This window comes from Onychostruthus taczanowskii, unplaced genomic scaffold (assembly GCF_017590055.1).
Source record: "Onychostruthus taczanowskii isolate IOZ18803 unplaced genomic scaffold, ASM1759005v1 scaffold2, whole genome shotgun sequence".
Classification (NCBI taxonomy): Eukaryota; Metazoa; Chordata; class Aves; order Passeriformes; family Passeridae; genus Onychostruthus; species Onychostruthus taczanowskii.
In genome coordinates, this window is record NW_024499239.1 from 14,712,834 (window position 1) to 14,739,536 (window position 26,703).

General features: G+C 36.4%; 1 protein-coding gene across 2 annotated transcripts; it reads right to left on the reverse strand.

Annotated features, from left to right (window-relative positions):
• Window positions 1-712: 712 nt before the first annotated feature.
• Window positions 713-26,213, reverse strand: NCAPG (non-SMC condensin I complex subunit G). Of its 2 annotated transcripts, XM_041402439.1 has the most exons (22): window positions 26,034-26,213; window positions 25,237-25,446; window positions 24,138-24,366; window positions 22,718-22,863; window positions 21,705-21,789; window positions 18,318-18,510; window positions 16,700-16,849; window positions 14,408-14,548; window positions 13,299-13,422; window positions 12,556-12,645; window positions 12,222-12,401; window positions 11,661-11,771; window positions 11,004-11,123; window positions 9,252-9,488; window positions 8,746-8,927; window positions 5,801-5,975; window positions 5,206-5,367; window positions 4,206-4,374; window positions 3,068-3,148; window positions 2,553-2,628; window positions 1,650-1,809; window positions 713-920 (listed from the first exon to the last, which is right to left on the reverse strand). In XM_041402439.1, the coding sequence occupies exons 1-21, from the start codon at window positions 26,142-26,144 to the stop codon at window positions 1,683-1,685; spliced, it is 3,099 nt and encodes a 1,032-aa protein (XP_041258373.1). In that variant the 5' UTR covers window positions 26,145-26,213; the 3' UTR covers window positions 713-920; window positions 1,650-1,682. The 2 variants fall into 2 exon arrangements, with proteins under 2 accessions (XP_041258373.1, XP_041258372.1); XM_041402438.1 differs by lacking the exon at window positions 713-920 and having other exon boundaries at window positions 1,481-1,809.
• Window positions 26,214-26,703: the final 490 nt, after the last annotated feature.

Sequence of the window (26,703 nt, forward strand, 5' to 3'; positions counted from 1 at the left end):
GGCACAACCGAACAGCAAGAAGGCAAAACTACAGTCTTATTCAGGAAGGCATGCGTGGAGGCCTTTATGGATTTTTATTGCTCCTGCTTTGCCTCAAAATTCATTTTAAGAAAAACCAAGAGTGGATTAGCACCAGTTGGTCAGAGTGTAATAGTGCTTAAAAAACAAACCACTCGAGAGAAAGGATGAGAGAGAACTTGAACTTAAATTAAAAAAACCCCAACAACTAAAGCCCCAAGGAAGCTCTTACAGCTGAGAAAAACAACTATATACTTTGCCCATTTCAAGTATGTTCAGGCAGCATTCAAGGGGACAGAGAGCATCTCTGATCTGAAGTGGCTGCATGTACACAAACTCATACTACAACACAATTTCAGGATTCAAAGAGTTACCAAAGGAGGGAGATCAGAACCTCAAAATTGTGTTTAAAATTACAAAATTAACTTACCACAGTTACAGAAGCTTCTAAATAGAGCAAATACCAGCATAAAAGTGTGTCGTGGCATTTTGCAGTTTGACAAGTTTCCAACAAAAACTGCAAAGGATGAAAAGCAACACAATCCCTCTCTTTCCTATATGCAAGCTTGGAAATAGCGTAATAGGGCATTACGCTCTAGGAATACTGAATTTCACTTGTGTCCCTAAGTCATTCCTGAGAATTACCAAAGGCCATTTATAGCTTATTTACCAATTTAAAATGCAAGTTCCTCAGAAAGCTGCATGTGGCATCAATAGTTGAGGCGTGCTTGTCGAGGAACGGAGGGAGTTTGCTGCCACTGCTCCGAGATGACCCCACTGCAACACGGACACGGCGTTTCCAGCGCGAGTGAAGCTGCTCAGCCACAGCGACTGCGAGTGATCACGGCTTCACCTGCTGTCCTCTGCAACTCCTGAGCGTTCCTGCATCTTGAACTTCAGAGCTACAAAGAAATAACAACTGGATACTACTGAAAACAGACACAACATTGACCTCAGAACATTTCATTTTTAGCCCCTTCTGTATTTAAATACTCCTTTCCTTACCAGATCTTATTTTGTACCACAAATATTTTTGTTTTTTAAAAGCACATCCCTGATTCTATATAACAAGGTCAGCATCAGTAGACTTTCAGTATGGTTTGTAAAACCAGTTACCCAGTTTTACCACTTGACTTTGTTTAATAAAGTAGACACACACCTGTGGAAAGCAGAACTCCCAATTAGAATCAGCTATTTTACATTAACATTAATACTAAGTATCAGCTGACCAGGTTTTACATTATAAAGCCTTATAAAAATGAAGAAAGTGGGTGCTGTAAAAGTAGGGACATTCAAAATTGCTGCCATCACAAGCAACCACTCTCTGCTACTGTTAAATATCAAAACAGCTTTAACTATGGAATACTTAGCACCAACAGCAATTTTTATTTGCAGGTAAGATGCATTCTTCTCTATAAAGTAAAAGAAAAAACATCCGAGTTTTGTTCAGGTAATGTTTTACTCCATTTTTATTACATGAATGAGGGACTTTATATCAGAAAATACAAGAAATACAAGCATCTATTTTAAAAAACTAATACAGAAATGTAGAATTATAAATGATTCATATAAAAGGAGTAAATATGACTAGCAAGAAAAAAAATCTTATTTTCAAGTCTGATGTTAACTACCAGTGTTGACAAAGGCACTTTCTTCTCTCATCTTCACTCATCTGTTTCCTCATTCAACAGTCTAGAAAGATTCATTCGGGTTTTCTCCAGTGCCAAAGTTTTTGCTCGTCTTTGAGGCCTTGAACTTGACACCGGGACTGGTTCTGGAATTCGATCACAACTGAAACATAGATTGTTTAAGAGTTAGGTAAAAAAGACTAAAAAAACTGAAGAGCTTTTACAGGAACCAACTTGAATCATGGTCTTAAAGAACAAAAATTCTTCTTACCAATTAAACACTTTTTAGTTTTTGAGAATATACTTGTGTTTTCAAGTGGTATAGCAGTATCAGTAAAGATAAACAAGTGGTAAGGAGTTGCTAAATAAGCAAAATTAGATGGAATCAAATTCCCCCAAAATTAGATGGAATCAAAGCAAACACATCAAATAAGCAAAAGGGAGAGACTGACCCTGGTCACAATAAAGTCCACAATAAATGGATTACTTGCTTAAGAAAGAGCTGAACACAGCTGAAAAGTACAAAGATAATTTTGTTTTAATGCTTATATTCTGCAAGATCGTAAGGGAAGAAATCCATTTTCTGTATTCAGTTCTCAGTCATTTCTAGATCCTTGTCAACTACATGTTGGACAACAAACAACAAAACTGTGAGGGGGGAAAAAGAATTTTTCCCAACTCAACACACAAAAAGGTATGTTAAAAAAATATTACAGGCTCCTTGGCACAACCTGCCACTGTTTCAAAAGTACCAGTTCAAAGAAATTTTTTTTCCTTAAATATTTATCAGTATTTTCAGAACAGAGGATATCAAAACATACATGTTTGGGAAAGAAAAATATTTGAATAAAATTTCCTTGCTAGAACAGGCATCATAGTTTTGATGGTTGGGAGACAAGGATTTACCTTTCAAGACCACGTTTTACACTTGCACCAGTTTTTCTTCTGCTCACAGACCCCACTTCTGCCGCTTTCCGCTGTCCTAAGTATAAGCAAAAGTCTTTTTTCATATCTTGATAACATTTATTTTCTTAAATTTTGTATCTACTTTTCTTCAGTGTTTGCATATTGCATTGAAACATAGAAATATGCAGTCTGCATTGATAGAATATGGTCACAAAAAACCAACAACCAGAACTCCACAATTTTCTACTTCTCCCAGAAACACCTGTACGTTACTGTCAATGGCTGTGGCTGGCTTGTCTGCAATCCTGTAGTCCGTCCTTTTTTCTCTTCTGAAATCTGTGTTATTGGGAGAGGCTAACAGCACAAAAATTTCCAAAGAACAAGCTACTTTAATCTTTTTAACAAATACAGCTGTAAATCTACAACAGAGTATGAATGACCTTCCCATCTATACCTTCACAAAAAGTTACTACGAAATTATTTTATTAAAACAACTAATATTGTAGCCACTGTACCTTTGCCAGTTTTGCTTCTTGTAGATCTTAATCTTGCTGTTTCTTTATTAACTGGAGTATGAAGAGCATCTTTATTATTTTCTGTTAAACACAACAACACACACACAACTCATAAGTTAAAACTTGATTTCGTCTTAAATACTAAGATTTTAAATTTTGGCTGTTACATTAAAAAGCCACACAATTGAACCTCAATTTTTTTTTAAGCCAGAAACTAGCTAATAAAGCTAACAGGAAGTTTAAAATGTCACTCAGCTGTAACCACCCCAGCAAAGGTCAATAATACAGAAACTATTCCTGATAACTGTTTAGCTCCTTCCACTGGGTTGGAAGTTGAGCAAGCAGGACAGAAGATCAGCTTGTCTGAACAGAGACCTCTTTGTGGCGCTCAAGAGGAAAAAGGAACTGCAGGATCTCTGACAGCAAGGTCAGGCTGTGCAGGAAGATGACACAGCTGTGGTTTGTACATGTGGGGAGAAGGCACCAAGGGCCAAAGCTCAATTACCATTGAACCTGGTCAGTATTTTGTGAGATAGTAAATAAGGACTTTTGAAAGTACAGTAAAAGCAGGAGAAAATCCAAACAAAACACTGGATAAACACTTGCTGAAGATGATCAGTCACCTGACTAACAGGACTAGAAAAAAAGCAGAGCCATTCAGTGCTTTATATGCTTGATTCTTTAATATTACTGATGGACCTCAGGCTGCCCAGTCCCCTGAATTGGAGGGCCATGAGCAGGGGAGCAGTGATTTTCCATATGACAACACTGATATTGTAAGGGACCAGCTCCAACAGCTGACTGTCTGTAAGCTGAGCATGAGCGAGCAGTGGCATCCTGGCTGGCACCAGAGACCTCGTGGCCAGCTGGTCCAGGGTAGTGACCATTCCTCTGTACCCAGCACTGCCTCAAATCCCGTGGTCAGTTCTGGGCCCTCACTGCAAGAAAGACGCTGAGGTGCTGGAGTGAGTCTGGAGAAGGGCAGTGGAGCTGGGGAAGGAGCTGGAGAACAAGTGATGTGGGGAATAGCTGAGGGAGGTGGAGTTGCCTCCCAAGTCCTATTACTTCTTATTTTCCTAACATCTAAACAACTCACTGAACTGTACATGTGCTACTGTACTACACCCCCCCGAATTACCTTCTTCATTGTGAACAGTGTTTTCAGACAATGTGATGTCTCTTTCCTGTGTCCTTTCAGAGAGACCTGTTTCCTCAGTTCTTCCAACGTGGTTTTTGCCCACATTAGGATTGCTTAGTTTCACTTGGATCTTCTCAATAGCTCTTTGACATGGTTTATCTTCCACTTTCTGGAGAGCAGACATTTAATGTTAAATGCTACTTAAATTTACAATTATTTTTTTTATCTATAAAATCTGTCTACTAACAGGATTAGGTGAAATTACTGCACAAAGGATACAGTGTGTGATATGAAAGTGACCAGTCAAGCTAAAAGGAGAAAAACTTTCTCCTTCAATACTAGGCACTAAAATACCATTTTTTTTTCATAATGTTTTTTAAAGAAAACCAGAAAAAAATTAAAGCAACTGGACACAGTACAGCTACCACTGGATGATATGCCCATCGTGGATTCAGCATGCCTACCAACATTTCTATATACCATTGTGTTATTTCTATATACCAATGTGCCACACTTCCAAATTTCAATTTTTTTCCATAATAATAAAAGCACCAAAATAAAACTCTTGTAATCCTTTCCTACTTCATCTTAAATCAAGCATCCTTTTCATGCTGCCTAATGATCTTCCCGTTATACCATAAGTTTAGGTGTAAAATTTCAGCTGTTAATCATTAACTAAAGATAAGCTGCAAAACTGCAAGACTTAATACTGAATTTTATTTTAACTTAAAAATAACTACACCACAGTTATCAAAAGAGCTTACAGTACTGCAATATATCAAGTCAGGCACACTATTTCAAGCTGCTTATACTGTCTATGGTTTATGCAGTGATATCAGCTCAGATTATTGTAAATTATTCAAAAATTAATTTCCAAAACTGGTTAGGAGATAAATTCCAGTCATATGGTCATAGTAAACAGGAGGCCCTTCATTTTTAAAGGTATAAGAACACTATACTAATGATTAAAAAAGAAAGAACCATGCTTTTTAGGTACTACCTCTTGAATCTCATCAAGCAACACCAGAAGATTCTCTATAGAAGAGCTACTGAGTTCTAGAGAATTTAAAGCTTTTGCATAAATACGGACATCTGGTGCAGTTGGGTCTGCCAGGATTTCATTGCAAATTTTCATGGCTAAAGTATCATGCACTGTTAACTCCTGCAAAGGAAAGAAATTAGGTATCAGTAATTTTGCTGGGAACTAGTTACGAGAGACAGCAATGAGAACAATCAGATTTAAACAGTTGGCTAATTTTACACAGCAAACATCTTCCTAAAATGCACTATTTTCAGTACATTCACCAACTGATTTTTATAAATATCTTCCACGATATAAACAATTTGCCATATGCAAGTTCCTACTAATATTTTTTAATTGTAAGAGGGAGGGGAAATTTGGGATGGGGGGGAAGAAAAGGGAAGGAAAAGCAGGAGGAAAGTGTCAAGCTAAAAGACTTTATTACCTGAACTCATTTAATCCAACTGCTGACACTGGGAATCCCAGAGAGGCCCTGACAGGTGGCAGTAAGCAAAAGGGGAGTATTTCCTAATCTGACACAAGTACTACTTTCCTATGGTTTAACACAATGTACCTGATAGTCCTGAGACTTCTTGGACTGACATTTCAGTCCACTTGGTCTGGTCAGGTCTACTAAGAGTTCAGAAACATTACTGATATCTACTTCAGCCAAAGGTGATGTTGCAGGAGCATTTAACAGTGTTTGCAGAGTTGGAAGATAAGCTTCCTCAAAGCACTCCTGGTTAGACCTGTTTCAATGAAGTCAAATATTAGTAGCATAATAAGACAAAATCAGGTTTTGAAAGTTCACTGACCTGGTACATCAATCAAAGCAAAGCAGGAGCAGCCATTCTTGGAAGCAACAGCAAGATCAAGATATCAAAACTGTTTCATAGTACCATTTGAAATTTTAGCACATGGTATTTCAAGCAAGTTTTAAGTAACACTTCCTTCCTCTGAAGAATTTGAACATTCATCCTTACTACTGAAAACCCAACTGATATATATATATATATATATGGACATGTTCTATCTTGAAGGAAAAGAGAAAAAAATTCCATAAATACATTTTTCTAATTAATTTTCATAGATTAATCTTATTTTCTGCTCATTCCTTCTTTCTGCTAGCATGTTTCTTTGGGGGTACTTCTCATTGTGTAAGAAAGCAAGGAAACCTGGCAAAAAAAAGTATGCAGTGGTTACCAGGATTTTTGGAAGAAATACTTGTGATTTTTTGTCTCAGAAGAGTTCATAACTCCTGCCAAGCAAGCCTAAAAATCATGTTTCACTTGGTCGTGCAGCAAGTTGTCTAAAAGTGTGGTTCCACAAGACTTGTCAAAACAATTTAACAAGTAAGATGTCAAAAAGTACAAGGTACAGTTGAAGTGAAGCCTTTACTCTTGCTGATATTTACATTAACTTCCTATTTGAACCCAAATAACTACAGGAGAAAAACCAAGAAAGCAAATAAGTTTTAAAAATGCAGATTATTTGCTGCTGGATTACAGAGCAAAACCAGCTGACAAAAAACCCTTTTGAGCACTACAATTGGCTACAAAAGGATCAAAGCAAGAGCCCTCCCTTTCATTAACTTTAAGGCTTTATATTGGCTCAAGCATTACTGAAGTATCATTCAGATTATTCCAGATTATGGAAAAAGATTATGAAAAAAAAAAAAACAACCAAAAATTATAAAAAAAACCACCCCAACATCTCTAATAACAGACAAGCACAAGGCAGAAGCTTCTCCTCTTATGCTGCCTGCAAGTTTAATATGCTGTAGAAGACATTCCGTGTATAAGAATTGGTCACTGGGTACAGGACCTTGTCCCTATTCTAGCATCTCATATCACACATCCAACATTACAGAAAATTTTAAAAGTCAGGATCAAAATTTCTTCCTCAGAATTCAAATATTTCATTTCAAAAAGTAAGCCTCTTGATTATATCTGTGACCAGGTAGAAGGATTAGCAGAGTAGCACCCAGAAAACAAATGGAATTTTAAAATTCAGTGAGAGATCAGTATCAAAATTTAGGTATGAGCCTCCACCAAATCTCATTTATTACCCAAATTCTTCTTTACTGAATGGCAACTTTACAGACAAGTTCTGAATTACACCTGGTATTTAATAATTCACTTCCAATAATACAGCATCTGTCACTGAAGAAAGTAAATTGCTCAACTTAAAATGGGCCATTTATGATCCAGGATGCAGACAATGTTTTGAGACAGAAAATAACTAAGATTTCCTAACTAAACAGAGATTCTAATCAATGAGCCAGACTAAGACATACGATTTTTTTCTCCACAGATTTTTCTGATTTTTGCTTAACACACACACCATGTTATTTTTTCAAGAACATGATTATCTATGAGGTGCCACAAGAAATTGCTTCATTTGCAAAATGACTTGGAAATACATGGGTCTACTCAGGTGGGCAATCACTAGAACTCATAAAAAAAGAGAATGAAATTCACAGCATCAGATGACATTCACAAGTAAAAGATTATCAATGTTAAAAGCTTAAATTCATTACTCATTGTCAGAGATACTGGAAACATATTAAATAAATCTTTCTGTTACTTTCATAAGAATTTGAGTAGGGAAACCCCCATTCTATAAGAAACTTGGTATTTTTCTTTGGCTTTTTTCTGATAACAGCAAATATCACATTGCTTAGGGGTTTTTTGCCTCTTCAAGACAACTCCCCTTTGTACTACTCCTCTTAATGTGACAATGTATAGGCCACAAAAATTTAATTTAATTTGGTTTGAAAAATAGGTAAGATAACATAATACAACTAAATTAAAACTTAACTATAAAAAAGCAGATAAATACTTAAGAGTGTTCTAACTCAATAAAACCACTAGCAGCTACTGAAAAGTAAGCTTTCAGCAGCAGGTAAAAGGAGATGAGAATTGCTGTTTAAGCTCTTATTCCCTTACATAAGCTCTCTACCTCTTTTGTCCAACACCAAAATAAACAGGAGATTTGAATATGCTGTGAATTTAAATTGGAGTATTCCATGGTTCAAAAACAAACTAAAAACAAACCCCAAACCACAACTCAGCAGCCTGCTGCTTTGATAACTGCTGGGCACTGATTATTTTCTTTTGAAGCATTCCTGCTAGCTACTTTTTAGTGACACTTCAAAGCCTACCTGTAGTGCTCAACACCATAAATAAGTAAAGCAGATATTTTTAAATTAATTTTATTCAATGTCTTAGAGAAGGGTTTCAATTGTGGGCTTAGGAAAGAAGAAAAAAAAAAATAGGAAAAAAAAAAAAGAAAAAAAAAAGGGAGGCCACATGGAAAGCCATTAATGGAAAGTCTTCAGAATGGCCACAGGTTGAGATTATGTACTTTCAAAAGCAATAGGCACAGGAGACTGAATTAGATGTCTAAATCTAATTTGTATTTGTGCCATATTTGGTCTACTAGTGCAAGACCAAAAAAGGTTCCTAAAACTGCTAGATGAATGTATATTGTCATATAACAAATTACAAAGAACATTACCTATTTGCATAAGCAAATAATGGGAAGAAGACTCCCAGACAGTGTCGGAGCCGAATATCCTCTTCAGTGACGGGATTATACCACAGCAAAACAAGACGAGAAAGGAGCTTGGCACTGATCAGCCTCCTAGAGAACATCAGTTTGGCAATGCCTTCTGCAGCTTCCGTCCTAAGTTCTGAATACTGAAGAAAGAGCTCATCATATACACAATACACCAACCATAATGTTTTTCACTAATACTTTACTGTAATAGCCTATACCCTACCTTACCAATCACTTCTCTTCATATATTCCCACCTGCAGACAGAATGCAAAGCTGCTCAAGGGTAATCTCAGCCTGTACCAGTGACAAACTTGTAGTCATTTTCTAGGACAGGTATTTTAATATTAGATCATTAATTTCAATTCACATCACATAATATTCCCAGGCAACCTAACGGGATGACAAGCCATCTGCAAAAATAATTTTAGAACAAAACTAAGGCAAATCTTATAATATTCCTTACCTCACTGTCTAAGAAGCCAGAAAGAAGCTTCAGAAGGCTGTGAACTGTGGCAGACTCCTCTTCCTCCTCTATTGTTTCACTTTCATCCTCACCATTTTCAGTTCTAATGTGTGCACTGTCACTTTGAGAGTCATTGCCTCTTCTGGTTTTAAAAGGCTCAATTCCAAATAGCATTAGTTGATCGAAGATTGCCTTTAAAGCACTGAGCTTTATCTTTATGTTATCTATTTGTAAAACCTAGGTTTAATAAGGAAAATAAATATATCATCTTCCAGTAGACCACCAATCTTGAAATTAAGCATAATAAGAGTTTTCCTTTAATAAGACTGATTATTTTGGGAAACTTTGTATAATACTTGAATCAACTTTCCAACTTCAGGAAGGTGTGATACAAATTTAAACCTGAAGTTATAATACAATCTGGGAAATAATTTATCAAGTCACCAATGCAATTTGCACTACATAAAATCAAATGAATTTCACTCATGGAATGAAAATCCATGTTTGAGATGTAATTTTATTGTTCTACCCATAAACAGACCCTGGACAAACAAAATCTGTTTGCCTGTGGTAGCCGCAGAGTGTTAGGCATTACAGAAATACAGCTAAACAAAAGTACAGCTTAATTAAAATCACAGTATGTAAAAAGACAACAGAGAGCAAGAGAGTAATAAAAGTCAAAGTTACATAGGTTACTATATTTATTATAGTTCAAATGACATGCAAGTAAAACCATGCATCATGGGTTAGCCCAGAGATTCTACATCTGTTTAGCCCAACATCCTGCTTCTGATTGCAGCCTACATAGAGATTGTGGGATTTAGTACCTGCAGAAAGATTACTTAACTCAAAAATTTAAGTTACTAAAGTAACTGAAATCCTCTCCAAACTTTTTTTTGAATGTGACATACTCAAAGGCAAATTAAAAACAATAGTAAATGTTACTTTTTTAGGAACCCAAAGTTCTCCTACAACTGACAACTCTATCTTGTCTGAGCCAAGCACATCACTGCAAGTCCTGCTGTCATTTCTCTAATGTCTGCCTGAACACACTCTTAGAAAAGCACAATGGCCACCCACACTTGACCCCTTAAATCCAGAGTCAAAAACCAGGGTTAACAAGTGTCATATTTGATGTAATTAGCTTCGTATCACAACAATCACAAGGATGGGAATTGTGGATATTACAGCATCCAGCATGCTCCAAACATCCAACAGATGTTTGGCCGTACTATTTTGTTGGTTTGAATATGCTCTATGCTCTAGTTAACAACTCTTCCTTAACCCTTAGTATAAACATAGTAATTATTCAAAATTTAAATCAGACACCCAATATCACAGGGAAGTATGCAACAGAAGTGTGAAAACCATCAGACATATTTTTAGTTTGGTTTCCAAAGGAAAGCTTAGAGAATCCTACAGCTTCTCTTTTGTATATTGAGTAACAAATACATGACACATTTCACACAGATTTGGAAGAGAAAGCGAGACCTTAAAGATAAGGAATTCCTAGAAAATTTTAAGACAATGGGTGACCTTACAAAGGTAAAACATGCTACTACCAAGATAAACTGGATCTTATTACACATCAGAAACATCTACAGCAAACCACACTCTCCAGATCTTCAGAAAATCAGGAATTACTGGTTCTCAAAGAACATTACTATGTATGATAGCTTGTTATAGACACAAGACTAGATTTATTTGCTAAGTCACAAAGAGCATAATTTAATTTCTCAACAGATATTTTACCTGTAACAGCAAAGGAAGTTGTTGTTGGGCGAATTCTTTGTTCTGTAAGGTACAGCAACCCAAACACAGAACTGCCATATTTCTCACAGCTGGGTGGACATTAGTTACACCTGGAAGTATCTGAAAACAGTAATATTAAACTTTATAGACAAAATACATAAACTGAAAATAAAACTATAACTACTAAAATATGCTTACCCTGAAATTAGAAATAATTTATTTTGATACAGGATTGGAAAATGGCAACTACCAAATACTCTGTTTATCTAGATATAAACAGAAACAGCCTGAATATGTTGTTTGAAATCAGCAACAAAATAATGGCAAAAGAGTGTTTTGCTTTGTGTTTGTTTTTAATAAATACTTGTTTTCAAACAAAACTGAGTTGATCACTCTGGAAAACAAAAAAACCAACACACAACAACAAGCCTACACATTTCTTCATAAAAGACATTAACATTCTTGCAGAGAAACAATACCCAGTTCCAAGTCATGAAATACAGATGCCACTTTGATGTATTTGGAAGTTTTGAGAAGACAATTGTAAAAATCCACACAAAAGAAAAAATACATTAGATACAGTATGAACAATGCAATGGCATCTTTAATATTTTTGCATTTACTAAGGAGTTCAAGTTATTTTGTATTCCTACATACCAAAGATTGAATGATTTCATTAATGGTTGGACTGATTCCTTTAGAAAGAGACATGATCTTCAGAACCTCATAGCACATCATCAGACACTTCAACAGTGTTTCAGGATCATTCTTCAAGTTGGCCAGGGAAAAGAGAAAAACATTATTAATACAAATGGTGGCTATGATAAGAATGGGGTCAATAATCAATTTGTCCCTACCCAAATAAACTTTACCAGTCCACCACACATGTGTTGTGCAAGAATATTAATCATCATGTGTCTATAAGCTATGATCCAAATAAATTCCATTTTATGTTTTCAGTTAGTTAAGAGTAAAAAGAGTAAGAACAAGACTGCAATTTGTTTTTTCTAGAGCATACCATCAGCTTCTATATAATTTGTCTTTTCCTAGAGCATACTATTGGCTTCTATAACTGCATAAGAATACTAATACCATAAATGTTTGATTTCAGTTTTTAAAATGTATTTGAGACAAGGCCAAGCCACACTTTATCTTGAAATTAAGAATAAATTTTAAAACATAACCAGCAATTAGGAATACAGAAAGGGAAGAAGAGACCTTCTCCACACGTATTTCTTTAATTTCAGCTTGCTCTGCTGTTTTTATCAGTTCATTTTTTGTGTGCTCCAACTCAGTTATTTTCTCTTTTAATACTGATGCTCTGTTAAAATCCTGAAGAGTAATGCATTCTTCCAAAGCTTGTTTTGCTTCAAAAAGTTTCACTTTTATTTCAGCCAGCTGAAATAGAAAGGAACAAGAAAATTAATACAGTAACCTCTGTGGTATTAGCCAGTGATTCCCTGTTGACACTAGCCAATATTAACCTACTATATAAAACTCTGGATGATTAGGCTTAAAGAAATATTTTTCTTATTAACTAAAATCTTCTCACCTTAAGCTCCCGCTTTCTTATTTCAGCAGCATCAATGGGCTGGTCAATTGCAACAATTGGCTCACGAACTTCTGATATAATTTCTGCAATCTATTGTTACAAACAGTCTATTAGTGCCATTAATTGCAGTTCAGATATATACTAAGCATTTAACTTTTCCAAATTTAAAATATATCTTTCTGGGAAAAGTATTCCACATCCATGCAGTTTCTCTTAGCAGCTCATTCCCTATAAATAATCCTCAATTTGAAAACACAGTGTTACCACGAGCACTTTTCAATCCCATTTTTTCCCATCCAGCTGGGTTAGCAAGGAACAAGAAGACCTTAAGCACCTATCTGAGTTAACAGGAAGGAAGAGAAGAATGAAACCTGGAAATTTACAGCATCTTCACTTTGAATGTTTTTGTCAAAATACTTTGCATGTAATACGATAAAGTATTCTGGAACAGGCTACTGAAGTGTAACACTTTCCTGGTCTAAGGACTGCATTTACAACACCAGTCACATCTTTAAACATAAAGGTCTCTAGAAAACCACAAAATGCAGCTATTGCTTAAAACCAAAATAACAACAAATAAAAACAAAACAAAACATTTAAAAAAAAATTTCAAAAACAAAACCACACCCAAGGGGGAAGGAGACAATACTTAAATACTGATATTTCTTTTACCATGTTTCATAAAGGCTGTTTGATTTATGGGGAAGACAGAGACTAGAAAACAAGCTTTTACAATTACTTACAATTTGAATCCTTCTGTCCTCATCGTTAACAATACTGAGCAATCTTTCAACAAGCAGAGGTATAAGTGCTGCTGAAGTTGAAGGTAAAATGAGAATCTTTTGTAAAATAACTAGCAGATGCTTTCTGGATTAGAGAAAAAAAATAATGATTGCTTATTCAAGAAAATGAAAGACGTAAGAGTTACTATCCTACCAACCTGGAGATATTGTGATGATGACTTGATAATACAGTATGAAACTTTTCTCCATGGCTACATTAACTACCAAATGTATCTTCTTACTTAGCCATGTTTGTCTTTTACTCATATTACCTGTTTTCTCTTGATTAGAAAATGCTGATTTTTTTAATCATATGTCCCTACTGTCCAAAGAAAAGTCATACCAACAGAAACAGTCAGTATCAATACTGCAGAATGCTTTCATGGAAATTGTCTGACTGAAAACTAAAAAAAAAAACCAAAAAGATAAATACAACTTAAACTATCCTGCCAGTCTGGCACACATTTACACATTCCACTGAGAGTCTGAAATTACTACTGTGTTTATACTATCATAAGTGCAAGTTTTCACAGAATGCCTGAGATGGTATGAATTTTCAAATTCATTTGCTCTTCTTACTTCACACCCAAAGGCTGTTCACATTATAAGAATGAATCAGTTAACAAAATTTAGCCTGTCATCTAAGATTTTTGTAGCCTTTTAGGCCTTAGCAGATTATAGCTTAAAAACACAAGAAACAAACAGGCTACTTGCTACAAGTCATCTGCTGTGAAGCAGTAAGTTTTTCTTCCCTTTATTTTTTACATACTATGCTCCAAATGAGCAGTTCTGTAATTTCATAATCTCAATAATACTTTATGAAAACAACTGAATTTGTTTCCCCTAACAATGCTGAATCAGAATTAGAACTTACTTTTCCATAAAAGTAAGCAGATAATATTTGGCAAATGTTGGGACCAATTCCACTAAGGAGACTGCTTTCTATCCAGCTAGCATTAGAACTGTATTTTGTCTGTTTGATCAGGTTCTTTCCCAAGCAGAGGTTCTATGGCTGCCCTCAGGCATGACTGTCTTAAGCTTAGTAACACAAATTTGATATTTAAATTTACCTTCCTCCCTCTTCCATGGTATCCATGCAGCCTATGTTTAGAATCAGTTGCTGGCCTATGAATTCTTTTGTCATCAGGTTTTCAAAACAATTAAAATCTTCTTTTTGTTCTTCACTGAGAATTGGCATATTTTGAATATAACTGAATCCAAACAGAACAGATATAATTACATTCAGATTCACTGTTGGACAGTAGTAAATAAGCAAATAAATAAACACACTCCAAACAAATCCAAATATTCACTCCTGCCCCACCCCAATAAAAAATCCCACCGCTTTCTTGTCCTGTATAACAAGTGGTTACAATTACGTACAAACCTTAAAAATTAAAGATTGTGTTCTTTTCATAGATTATTTTTCAGGAAGTTATTTATACCAAATAATGTACAGTTTCAAAATAATGCACTTCATTTAAAAAAAATCCCTTTTGTGAATGTAACACAATAGGGAACATAAAATGTCAAGTAATGCTACATGTGATTTCAGTTCTGTAAAAATGCAAAAAGGTAACATTGTTACAAATGCATAGATAGACCATTTTTCTTAATATTTTCTGCACATTTAGGTAGAATATATGTTTTACAAGTTCAGAATCGTTATATTGCCTACAAGACAAAATATAAGAAAATCATAAAAGTATACAGTAACTACTTAATCTGATGAAATATGTCATCACAGAATAATAATCTGTTATCAGATACATTCAGCCACATAGCATGGAAAGTGTAATCAGTTTTTTCCATTTTTTTATTTTTCTAGACTAAATTGGTTTTTTATCAAAATTTTATCTATCAGTGAGAGTTATGCACATTCAAAAAATCTAGAGTGAAACACGTACAAAATTAAATATACAAAAGACAATTCAAATATTGAAATGAGCTGTGAAAAATATGCTGTTTTCTACCTCAAAGCTTTGTAGAAACTTTTCAGTAACAGCCTGTTATTTTTAGCAAATTTTTACAATTGTTTCAAAATTAGGACAAAGAAAACTTCACATGTAACTACCATTTAAGAAGATCTAAAATGAAAATTGTTTCTGATCATTTAATAATAACGTGGCCTGCATCAGGTAACAGTGAATATGGAAATGCAGCTCGCAATCCTGCTTTTTTCTGAAGTCCCAGTGACCTGCAATGTTCCTGCTCCTCCTAAGCAACACCCTCACAGTGCACTGCACAATTGTACACAGTACACCAAAAGACTGAGAACTGAAAATCTTACCTGAAACAACAGCTCAGCAATGAGGGGTTTAACAGCTGATACCATAAACAATTACTAGTAAACCTGATTAATTTTAGCCTCACCCTGAAGAGTAATGTAACTGAATGCACTTTGAGTAAGATTGGATGAAAACAGAACAAATGTTCTAAGGAAGAACATGAAACATTTATTTTCCAAAAAATCTGGACTGTTAAATGAATAATGAATGAATAAATTTATACCCACCAGACTGAATATACATTTCAAAACTAAGGAAGCACAGATGCTTCTTTTATTAAATGTTTATGAAACATGTTAACACATTCCATACTGAAAAGCAGCAATGACTTCTGTACTCACTACCAGTATACTACACTCAGTACAGTGAGAAAAGAATATGCATATTTTTCATTGGAAACATCCATCAATACAATGCATTTTTCAGCAGATCTAATTTATTACCATTTCAGGAAGATTCACTGGTTTACAGGTACAACACCTCAGTTAAGATTTCCCAGCATTATCCATACTCAGAAGCAAATTCTGTTCAAAAGTTATTTTAAGACTAAAGAATCCCACGAAGACAAAAAAAAAAAAAACCCAACCAAAACACACAAACAAACACTCCATCACCCGATGTATAAATAAAAATTGCCATTCTTTGCTTGAGTAAAAACATTGCCTTAACAAAACATTCATTTCCACTCTCCTGTGCCCTCCAGTTAAATAACTGTTCTGTAACTGGCTCATTTTGCAGCTCTGTCACTGCCTTCAAACATAAGTTTTTAGGAAGCATGTCTGCTTGAGCAGGCAAAAGAGAAGGGATGTTTCCATCCAAAAATGCTTTTCTTAGGGACAGCAGCAAAATTTTACTTTATTTTCACAAATGACAGCAATGGAAGAAGCGTTAGTTTCTGCAAGCTCTAAAAAATCTCTCAAAAATCTTTTCAAAAAAGCAAAGAAAAGCTAAAATCCCTGTTCAAGCACAATTTTGGGTTTGAAAGATACCTGAACCTTGAATAAAAGAAATATTCTCTAATTTTAAAAAAATTATACTTTAGTGGTAAGAGATTTATTTTTAAATGCAATGTACCTCAATAAATAATCTGCGTATATAGCTGGTTCTGGCAACACCTGTTCTAGTAAAACTTCACCTTCTTCACCTTTTGATTTTAGATATTCACAAAGACATCTCCAATATAACACATTCTCAGCTGTTAAATCCTCCAGTGGAATCAGCTTTCTAAACAAAAATAAAAAAAGCAATATGAAGAGATTACTAAAAGAGTCTAAAACAATAAATACACAGAAGTATTAGAAAATAAGAAATATTATTTCCTAAAATGCAAAAACCCTGTCAAAAGTATTCCCCACAGAATAGTTAGAGATTGAAAAAAATAACTTCCTCTCTCTTGAGGACAGAGCTCCACAAGCCATTTAGTACATTGCCCTTCTCAGTATTTCAACTCAAGGCTGTTCACACCAGTTTGCAGAAACATTCTGCCCAACCCTTCAGACCTTCTAGAGCAACCAGCCAGGTACTTTATGAAAAATTGTTATCACTCCACAAGTCTGGAAAACTGAACACCGTTAATCCACAGAAATGCAAAACTGCATTGAAATATTTCCCAGCTTCTATAAATTGTTTCTTCCCTTCTTAATACAAGATCTTGAGACAACAATGGCGTAGCAATCATAGTATGTCAAATGCAAAATCTAATACAACTTTTTCTCAGTAACTCTGTACGCTCATCATCCATCATGAGACCTCTACTCCTTTTTAGATCCATAGTATTTTTCATGCTAAGCATGGCAATTAATCCTTGTTTTCGAAGCAGAACATTAAGTTGTGCATTAATTCTACCTCAAAACAGAAAAGACAGCGTCATTGCGGTGGTACTTCTTACTCCCTTGAATCCCATTTTACTTGTAAACTATCAACAACTTGGGTTTTGCTTTAGATTGCTCACATACAAAACAAACCAAAATCCCAGCCAAACACTAAAGGCAACATGCAGATGAAAGCTGATCATTTGACAGCTTCTCATTAATCTGACAGGTCTTTATTTAAAAGTAAATTTAACAAGCAGAAATCACAGACTTAAAAAAATCTAGCCATTTATCATTCTGATACTCCATCATTCCAGCTGTACTCAGAAACTTCATACAAAAACAATCCTAGGGTTTTCCATAAATTAAATTAATGTAAGCTTCATTACAAACTGAGTAATTTGACTTACATTTCAAAATGTCATTAGTCTAACAGATCTGGTACTTAAAAAATTCTCAGCCCAGTTTTTCAGAATGGAAGCTTCATTTTGCTCAGGACAAAAGTCAGACCAACCAGAATGAAATGATTTTGAAGAGTGGTAGGGGTCTAATCTCAGATGATAAAATTAAGTGACAAACTGCCACTGATTCAAAAGCAATAGCAAAATCTTACTCTGTATTATGAGAGAAAATGCACAGTATCCTATGAAGTGCCTTGCATTCTGCTCAGTGGCATGACAGATGTTTTGAAATCAGTAGATGCCACATGCACTGCATTCCAAAGCCATAGATGTGGGCCTGTCTGGCTTTAAAAAGCATCAGTAATAGTGAAATAACTTTCTTACAGCGGAAATGTGCCAGTGCCTTAAGAAATTAAAAGGAATTTAGTTTTATATTCTCAAACAAAATACTCATCTTTTGGAAATGAATGCTCTGCATACCTGCTATCAACGATTTTACAGTTCTGAACAATGTCATGAAGTGGAGATAATGAAAACATAGCATTTAGTACTGGGATGGCCACTTCTGGGCAGTTTTCTATATCCAGTCTATGAAGCAATTCTAAAACATCCCCTTCAGTGAATTGTAACCAGGCTTGAAGTAGCTTCTTCTTCATTACCTCCTTAACAGCATCTAATAATACAGGAATGCAAACAGTTTAAAACAAAGTTTAAAAAATATCAAATTTTAAACACACTTTCACAAAACATTTTTCCATAGAAGTCTTATTGCAAAAGAAGTTATTATACAGTTAAACTTAAGATTACCTTAAATAAAAAAAACCCTGTTGAGCAAGAACTACCAAGCACACCCTTTTTTGAGGCAATGTAATTTTTCCTTTCACAGGGAATTAAAAAAAAAACCACCTATATCCAAAAAACTTTTACATTTGAAGACAGCATCTCAACCCAGAAAACCTACAAACCACAAACTCCTGTAGAAGAAATATTCAAAATCAGAATCACAGAATAGGTAAGACTGGGAGGGACCACAGTGAATCATCTGGCCCAACCTCCCTGCTCAAGCAGGGCCATCCGAGAGAACATGGCACAGGGCTGCATCCAGACACTTCTTGAATATCTCCAGTGTGGGAGACTCCACAACCTCTCTGGGCAACCTGCTCCAGTGTTTGGTCACCTGCACAGTACAGAAGTTCTTCATATTCAGGCAGAACATTCTGTGCATCAGTCTCTGCTTGTTGCATCTTCGCCTATTGCTTGGCAGCACTGAGCAGAGCCTGGCTCCATCCTCCTGGCACCCTCCCTTCAGACATGGATGAGGTCCCCTCCAGTTTTCTTGAGGCTGAACAGGCCCAGCTCCCTCAGCCTGTCCTTGTAACAGAGATGCTCCAGTCCCAAATATTCTGGGTAAGCATTGTTACATACTTGCTCTGTTTCAGGAATCTGCCTCTTTTGGAGGCAGGATCCTACATGTGAATTGACATACAGAATTCTCACACTATTTCAATTATGTGAATGGATTATGAAATTTACATATGACACTTTAACTCCCTACTCACCACTGCCACAAGAAACAGTTCCTGGATCAACAGAGCCCTATTTAATTAATGAAAAAAGGATTTATGGGAACATCCAGAATGTATACATCATTAATGCATTCACCCAGACAGAAGCAGGGAAGTTGAAAGGCTAAGAGCCTGATGGAGATAAAAACATAGTAACTAGGAAGCAAAACAATTTTGCTCCTAGGCACTTTCAGAAAACAATATCCAGTATAAGGGAAACAAAATCCACTCACACTGACAATATTTATCTTTCCTCTCATCTGCAACTCATGATAATAAATACAGCACTTAAATATAGTTTAGAGTTCAAAAAGAAAAAGGAAGTTAGCAAAAAGTTAACTTCCAGTCCTAAGGATAAGAAACCTCTCCAAGAAGGTGAAAAGCATAAACTAGTAGAATACAATACAATGAGAGTTATGCTGAAAAGCATAACTAAGCAGAATGTGGATTACATATTCTAGACCTTATTGAACCATGAGCCCTTGTTCTGAAGCCAACATGGAAAAACATGCAAAATTTTAATGTAGGTACCTTGAATGAGTAGGTTCCTTTCTTGTTAGCTCAGGAGTTACCCAGATAAGCAAATTCAATAAAGATATATATATATTCAGGGTTAGAGGATTTGCAACATTTGCAATATAGAATAGCCAATTTGGAATACAACCTATATTACCTGGCAAAGAACATATGATCAGTCAAACTACATACCCTGGCAGATGTTTTCCCCTGTGATGTCAAGAAAAACAAAAGTCCTCAACAGCTGGGATGTAAAATCAGCCTAAGGAAGAGACAGACACTACAAAAGTATCTGTCCTGGATCATAAAAGAAGACACTTCCTTATGCTGAACACATCAATGTCACTGAAAAACAGGCCACATAGAAACACTATACTTTCTCTTTAAGGGAATACAAGTGCTTCTTCTTGACAAGTGAAGGATCATATGAAAAATTAGGGAAAGTACTTTCCTCCCTAGTCTGGAATGATTACTAAGAGAAATGCATTCACCCTAAGAAGTATCTCTCAAGACCAAGTATTATTGTGGGAGTGGTGGAGCCAGCAGACAAGCAGGAGCTAGTTAGATAAAACAGAAAACTCATGTATCAATAAGAAACAGTAATTCAGAACATGGATTTTTCAGTGCTGGACTTCAGAAACAGAACATGGCAAACTTCTGTAGGCTACTACAGACCAGTTCAGGATAGGTGGGGCAAAGTGACTAAAATTTCACATACAGAAGGAGGTGGTCTTTTTAAGTGGTTCTACACAGCAGAAAAAAAGACTCAGCTGATTGCTTCATCCTTTCCTGTCAGGAACAGAATATGATCCCAGCTAGCCAAAAATAACAACAGATCAATAAAAACACATGCATGCGTGACACACCTTAAAGAGTCCCCAGTACTTCAGTCTTGTTTTGTAAGTGAATATCCACACAAATCATAATTCTCACAATTGCCAAGCAGCATATCGCTCAGCAAGGGAAATTCTCAGAGTAAAATTCAACTTAGTGCAGGCTTTCGAATCAAAGCAGGGGGATTACACATCAGCACTGAGTAAAACTGGTAGCTTCTATTGTGAAGTTCATGCATACAATTGCTGCTGTTGGGGAAAACAAAAAAACCACAAGGGCGTTCTACGTAGGCAGGCCAAAACTGTCTTGCTCAGATGCAGGTGACATCTTGATCTTTTGGCAACACCACCCCACACAATTATGAGTACATTCTGAATGGCTCTTTCTATAGAGTGATACAGTGCAAAAGACAGTAAAAAGAATAAAGCTGCCCCATGGTGAAAGGCATAAGGGTCAAAGATTCATTAAAAAAAAAAAATCAAGCTAGTTAAATAAGCAATTAACCAGCTGAGAAGATTTTTCTGTGAAAGCACATAGGAAATATTTTCAAACTGATATTAATGTTCACATTTAAATTTTTTAATACATTTATTTGCTACAAAAATATCTGTAATGTAACATTTCTGAATATACCAAATTAATTAATTTTTCTAATTCTGTGTTTAATTACCTTTTTTTTTTAATTTTAATAGCATTTGGTCCTGTTTTAAAGCTCACTGGCTTTCAGAATTTTTGAAAGTGCAATTCTTTTCTGGTTTGTTCACTATAAAGGGCCTGGAAAAACAAAGCAGCAAGCAGATTTAATGTGTCTGAACACTTCCTGGTACCTCATTACTCCCTTCGAGCTTCTTATAATTGCCATCACAGCTTTTGCATACGTCACCCAATACATTAGAAAGTATTCTCTCTTAAACATTAGCATTAAGATGTTAAGAAACCTATGATCTCTTACCTGATCTGTCATTAAGTCCTTGTTGCAACAATTTAACTCTCTGTGCTATTGTCAGAGCTCTCATGTGAACTTTTTCTGCCAAAACCTTTAAAAAAATATTAAGACATTAAAATACATTTCCACATGTGATAACAAACGATCCCATTACCTGCCTAGGGTTTTACACTTAGAGTTTTAGCTATCCACAGAAATCCTAAATCAATAGAAACCTCTAATACCTATATCAACAGCACTCCACCAACAATTAACTATCAGATCCTTGTGCACGGAAGAAAATGTAAAGTAAAGTAAAAAATAAAATTAACACATGGCTTAGAAGCTCATCAGCTCTGCTTGAATGCAACACCTGGACATGAAAAGTATCCTCTCTCTTTAAAGTGAGCAGAGTAATGAATACCTACAATAAATTACAGAACTTAGTACTTTCCTTAAAAAGCCTACTAACGCAGAGATTCAGTTGAAAAAACCAATCTAACCCAAGATAAATTAAGTAGAAGACAGTTCTGTGTGAAAAAATGGAACATTTTGCTTCAAGACCTCCCATAGGATGCCTGCATAAGAAACAGACATGTTAGCATACTTTCTTACCTCTGCATGTAAACATGAGTAAGGGTTGATACTTCCCAAAATTGCAATACCAAAACCATGCAATTTTTTAATACATCTGTGGTCCTAACATCCCTATGTAATAACAGAGAAGCAAATTTGCTTCAATAACGTCACAAAATACATAGAGAAAAAACAATACACTGCATACCTAATTTATACTGTTACTACCTGATCTTCCACAGACAAATTCTACCACACAAGTAATTTCTATCAGGCAAGTTCTACAGTCAAGTTCAGCAGTTTTAACTAGAAAACTTGTATTAAATCATCCCCCCTCAAAATTTTGGTAAAGGAAAATAAATTATTTAACTGTTTTTAGTGTGAAGTGAAATATAATAAAAGATTTAAAGCCTTTTTTTTTCCTAAGTCAGCCTTTGAAATTAATGGTAAGTGATCCAATTTACCTCATATGCCAGCTTTCTGACAGCCTCCTTTACATCCATGGTGCGGCCTACAATTATTGGCAAAGTCCTTTCTGATGGAGCGATACATGAGAGCACGGCACGCCTCACATCTGAGTTGGAATCATGTTCAAGCAACGTGCTGTAAACTGAAAATAAAACAGTCATAATAATGCTTTCATATGAGCTTGAAACATAGAAAAACAGAAAATACTTTTAAAAATAAAATCAGCAGCTGTTACCAAAACCCCTCTCCTGCCCCTGCAGAGCTGATAATTTAGGAAACAGTTCAGGGTCACAACCCCAAGATTTTAAGGTAACTACATGCTGAGCTATGATGTCAAAAGAAATAATGTTCACAATCATAAGTAAGATCTTCAGTTAATAACTCCAAAAATTGCTGCTCTAGATCCCACCCATAAATAAACATTTTGCCATTTTCTAGCAGAAAAATAAAATATTTGCAAATATTGGCCCTTTAAGACCTCTATTCACTAGTTGTACCTTTTCATTATTTTTTGAAGTAGGTCTTCAAATTTTCCTATAAATGTAGAATTGTGATCTCCATTAAGCCTACCAAAACTCTTACAGTAAATCCCTCATACTCCTCACACACTTTTATTATATTCTTGAGCCTTATTCAAAATCCAAAGCAACTATAGATTTAGTTCAAACATAGTACACATGAATTAATCTTGCTCTGTGAGACAATGATTTACTATGAAATTTTTGTGCTCCTAAATAAGAAAATAAACACATAGAAAATAAAATTTAAGAGAAGCTACCTTAACAGCAGAAAACCCCAATTAAGTAATTCTTCATAAAAGGCAATATGGAAAGATTAATCAGGGCACAATTTACATACCAGCTCTGCTGGTACAAATGTATACTTTGTCTACCTCGAGGCAAAGGAAATGGAAACTTAGGCAAGAATCATACAATACACAAAGAAAGCCTCAAACATCATCAAGATCCCTGCCTTGTAGAGATGCTGATCTCTTCTACAAAAGTGATCATAATTTGAAACAACAGTGGTTTTTCTCTATCATCTCTACTCTTCTAAGAGTTTTGTACTAATTCAATTAACAGTACCAAAGGGTCCTTAGAGGGCAAGAACTGAACAAACATGTATTATACCCCCACTCTAGTATACAACATATTTTCACAAGCCTACTTCTACATTGAGAGCAGCCTGAGCCCACTATGACTGTCTAGCAGATCTCTCCTAACAGTTGTATTTTCCCCTTGAACACACATAACACTTGCACCTTCCATCTCCTCCAGCTAAGAGTTTCACAGTTTATGAATTATTACAAGAATACCCTCAAACATCCATTTATTCAATGCTCAAAAAAAAAAAAAAGCTTTGAAATATTTTAAAATCATGTAAATTAGACAAAAGAGAAAGACCAATACTACTTACTATTAACAACAGGGCAGTCTTCATCCTTAGGATCTTGAAGTCTTGACAGGGCCAAGACAGCTTGAACTCTCACACTTGGAAATTTATCTTTAAGTCTAATCAGCATAGCTCCATTAATTTGATCAAATAAGTCATCATCAATCTCAGCATTCTCTGGCATATTTCCCAAAATCTTATTAACAAGCTGACAGGTTCGAAACCTAACTGCATGGCTGCTGGCATTGTGAGACTTAAGGAAAGAAAAAAAAAGGTATTTTTATAATCACACTTTTCTCATTTCCAACATAAAGCTGTCAATATGCACATCGAAGTGCCTAATTTTCTACAGAATAAATGAAATATGCGCTTCTATGTTTCAAAAGCTCTTCCAATTTATTTTTACTTTTAATCTCAAAAAGTCACAGAACTGAAAAGCCATTATAGCCCATTGCCTGGACCAGTGACTAGAAAATCAGCAGTGCCTTTAAAAAGGAAGCAGCATGCTGACCACTGCAGTGCATTAGCCAGCTTACTGCTCTGCCTCCATAAAACATGAGAAGGAAAAAAAGACATTAGCAATTATGATGAGTTATCTTGGGCCTGATCCATAATCTTTCCATGGCAAATCAACAGTTTAGGAAAATGTAACTCTATTTGTGTGTTCATGCTGTTGGAACTGTGTATCTTTCTATGTAACAGTTGCAGTAAGCAGAAAGGAATAACACACATGCCAACTACAGTTGTATAGAAGATCTTTCAATATTTTTGTTATCAAAGGAAGAGTATAAATTAATTTCCAGCACACTTCCACAATTTCATGCTTATAAATATAACTATAGCAAAGGCTATAGTGACATATCTGATAGCCATACAGGAGAGCTTTCTTTTTTCTCAAAGGCCCAAATTTTGAAATCTAGTTGTTGGATTATTGCGTGTGATGTGGTGGATATTTTTGTTTTGGGGGAATGGGGATACTTGTCAAGCACTAGCTTTGTTTTGCTTTCACTTTTTAAGTTCTAATTTGTAAGTATTGTCAGGTACCAGCAAGTTTTCCCCACTGCAAAAAGTTTCCATTTTCAATGTTAGAAATGTCAGACATTTAACAATAAATTAACTGTACCTCAAGCAGAAATTTAAACACATAATTCAGAAGTAAATTATCTTCTTCTCCCTCCTCACTACCATCTTCTTTCTCCATCTGATAGAATGAAGTAACAAATCTAGCTGCAAAATTGATCACTCGTTCCACTGCTGGTTCCCGCCTATAGATTATCATAGCATACTTGAGGAAGTGAATGAATTTTTCATTAAAGCCTTCTTTATCATCCAACTGGGAAAAAAAGATCAAACCACAACAAAAGATAACTATCCAGTTCATCTTTCAAAGCTGTACCACAGAAAAATAAAGTGGGCTTACAATTGACAACTTCCAACCGAATTTAAATTTTTAAAGGGCTACAGCCAGCGGTCGGGGCACACCCGCTGCGTGCCCTCCTCAGTGAGTATTTTGCTGTAACTTCACAGCAGGCACATTACAACCGCGGGGATCCACCCGGCCGACAGATTTCAGGACGACAATCAACACCCCGTCCATTATATCCTGTGTCACACCCACATCTCGGCATCCAAACACCTTCCCGGGGCACCGCCAACACCCGCGGGCAGCTCTCACCGCCGCGCTCGCAGAGACAACTGGAAAGAACAGTTCAGCGGCCTGCTTTTGCGGCATTTGGGTGGGGTTTTTTTGGGGAGGGTTGGGGGTTCTTTTTGTTTGTTTGTTTTTAAGTCGCGGGCTCTCCTTAGACACACTGCTGGTGTTCGTTTTAGGGGAACACTGCGGAGGCGGCCCCTGCCCCCCGGGGCAGCCGCTGGGGCCCTCAGCTCCCCCCGCGCCGGGCCGCCCGAGGGCAGCCGTACCTGAGCGTAAGTGCTCTTCAGAGCCACCACGAGCTTCGCGTGGTTCTGGTGAGGCTTCTGGGCCAGCTGAAAGGCTTCCTGCACCTGCAGCAGCTTCTTTTTGGCTCCCATGGCCGAGGAGCTGCGGCGGCGGGACCGACCCCTCACAGCCCCGCGCGCGCGCCAACAACGGCCACAGCATCCGCGCGCGCGGCTTCAAACCGAGCGCGGGAGCAGATGCCGATCTCGCGAGAAACCCGGGCGGGCGCGCGCTCGTGCCCGCGCGCTGGAGGCGGGGCGGGCGATGGCGGGCGGCCAATGGCGGCCGTTGGCCGGGAGCGCGCGGAGCGTCGCCATTTCTACACAATCCAGAAAGAATGGGGTTGGAGAAGAGCTCTGAGATCTTCCAGTCCAAGCTGTACGCGAACACTGCCATGTCAAGCACACCATGGCACTATGTGTCACGTCCAGTCATTCTTGGACACTTCCAGGGATGGTGACTTTACCATCTCCCTGGACAGCCCACTCACCTTTCTGTGAAGGCCCACCCTGTCTAATCACCCTTTCTGTGAAGAAATTCTTCCTAATGTCCCAACCTTAAAGTGGCGCATTATAAGACTATGCTCCATGGTCCTGTATCGGGTTGCCTGTGAGCAGACGCCGACCCCATCTGGCTATAGCCTCCTTTCAG

Bases quoted from the DNA above. Each gene is read 5' to 3' on its own strand.
- NCAPG (XM_041402439.1), bottom strand. From the start codon at position 26,144: ATGGGAGCCAAAAAGAAGCTGCTGCAGGTGCAGGAAGCCTTTCAGCTG. The intron at 22,864-24,137 runs GTAAGTAGTATT...TTTTATTTTCAG, and splicing joins AGACTGCCCTGTTGTTAATA to TTTACAGCACGTTGCTTGAA. The intron at 14,549-16,699 runs GTACATTGCATT...GTTTGGATTCAG, and splicing joins TACGCAGATTATTTATTGAG to TTATATTCAAAATATGCCAA.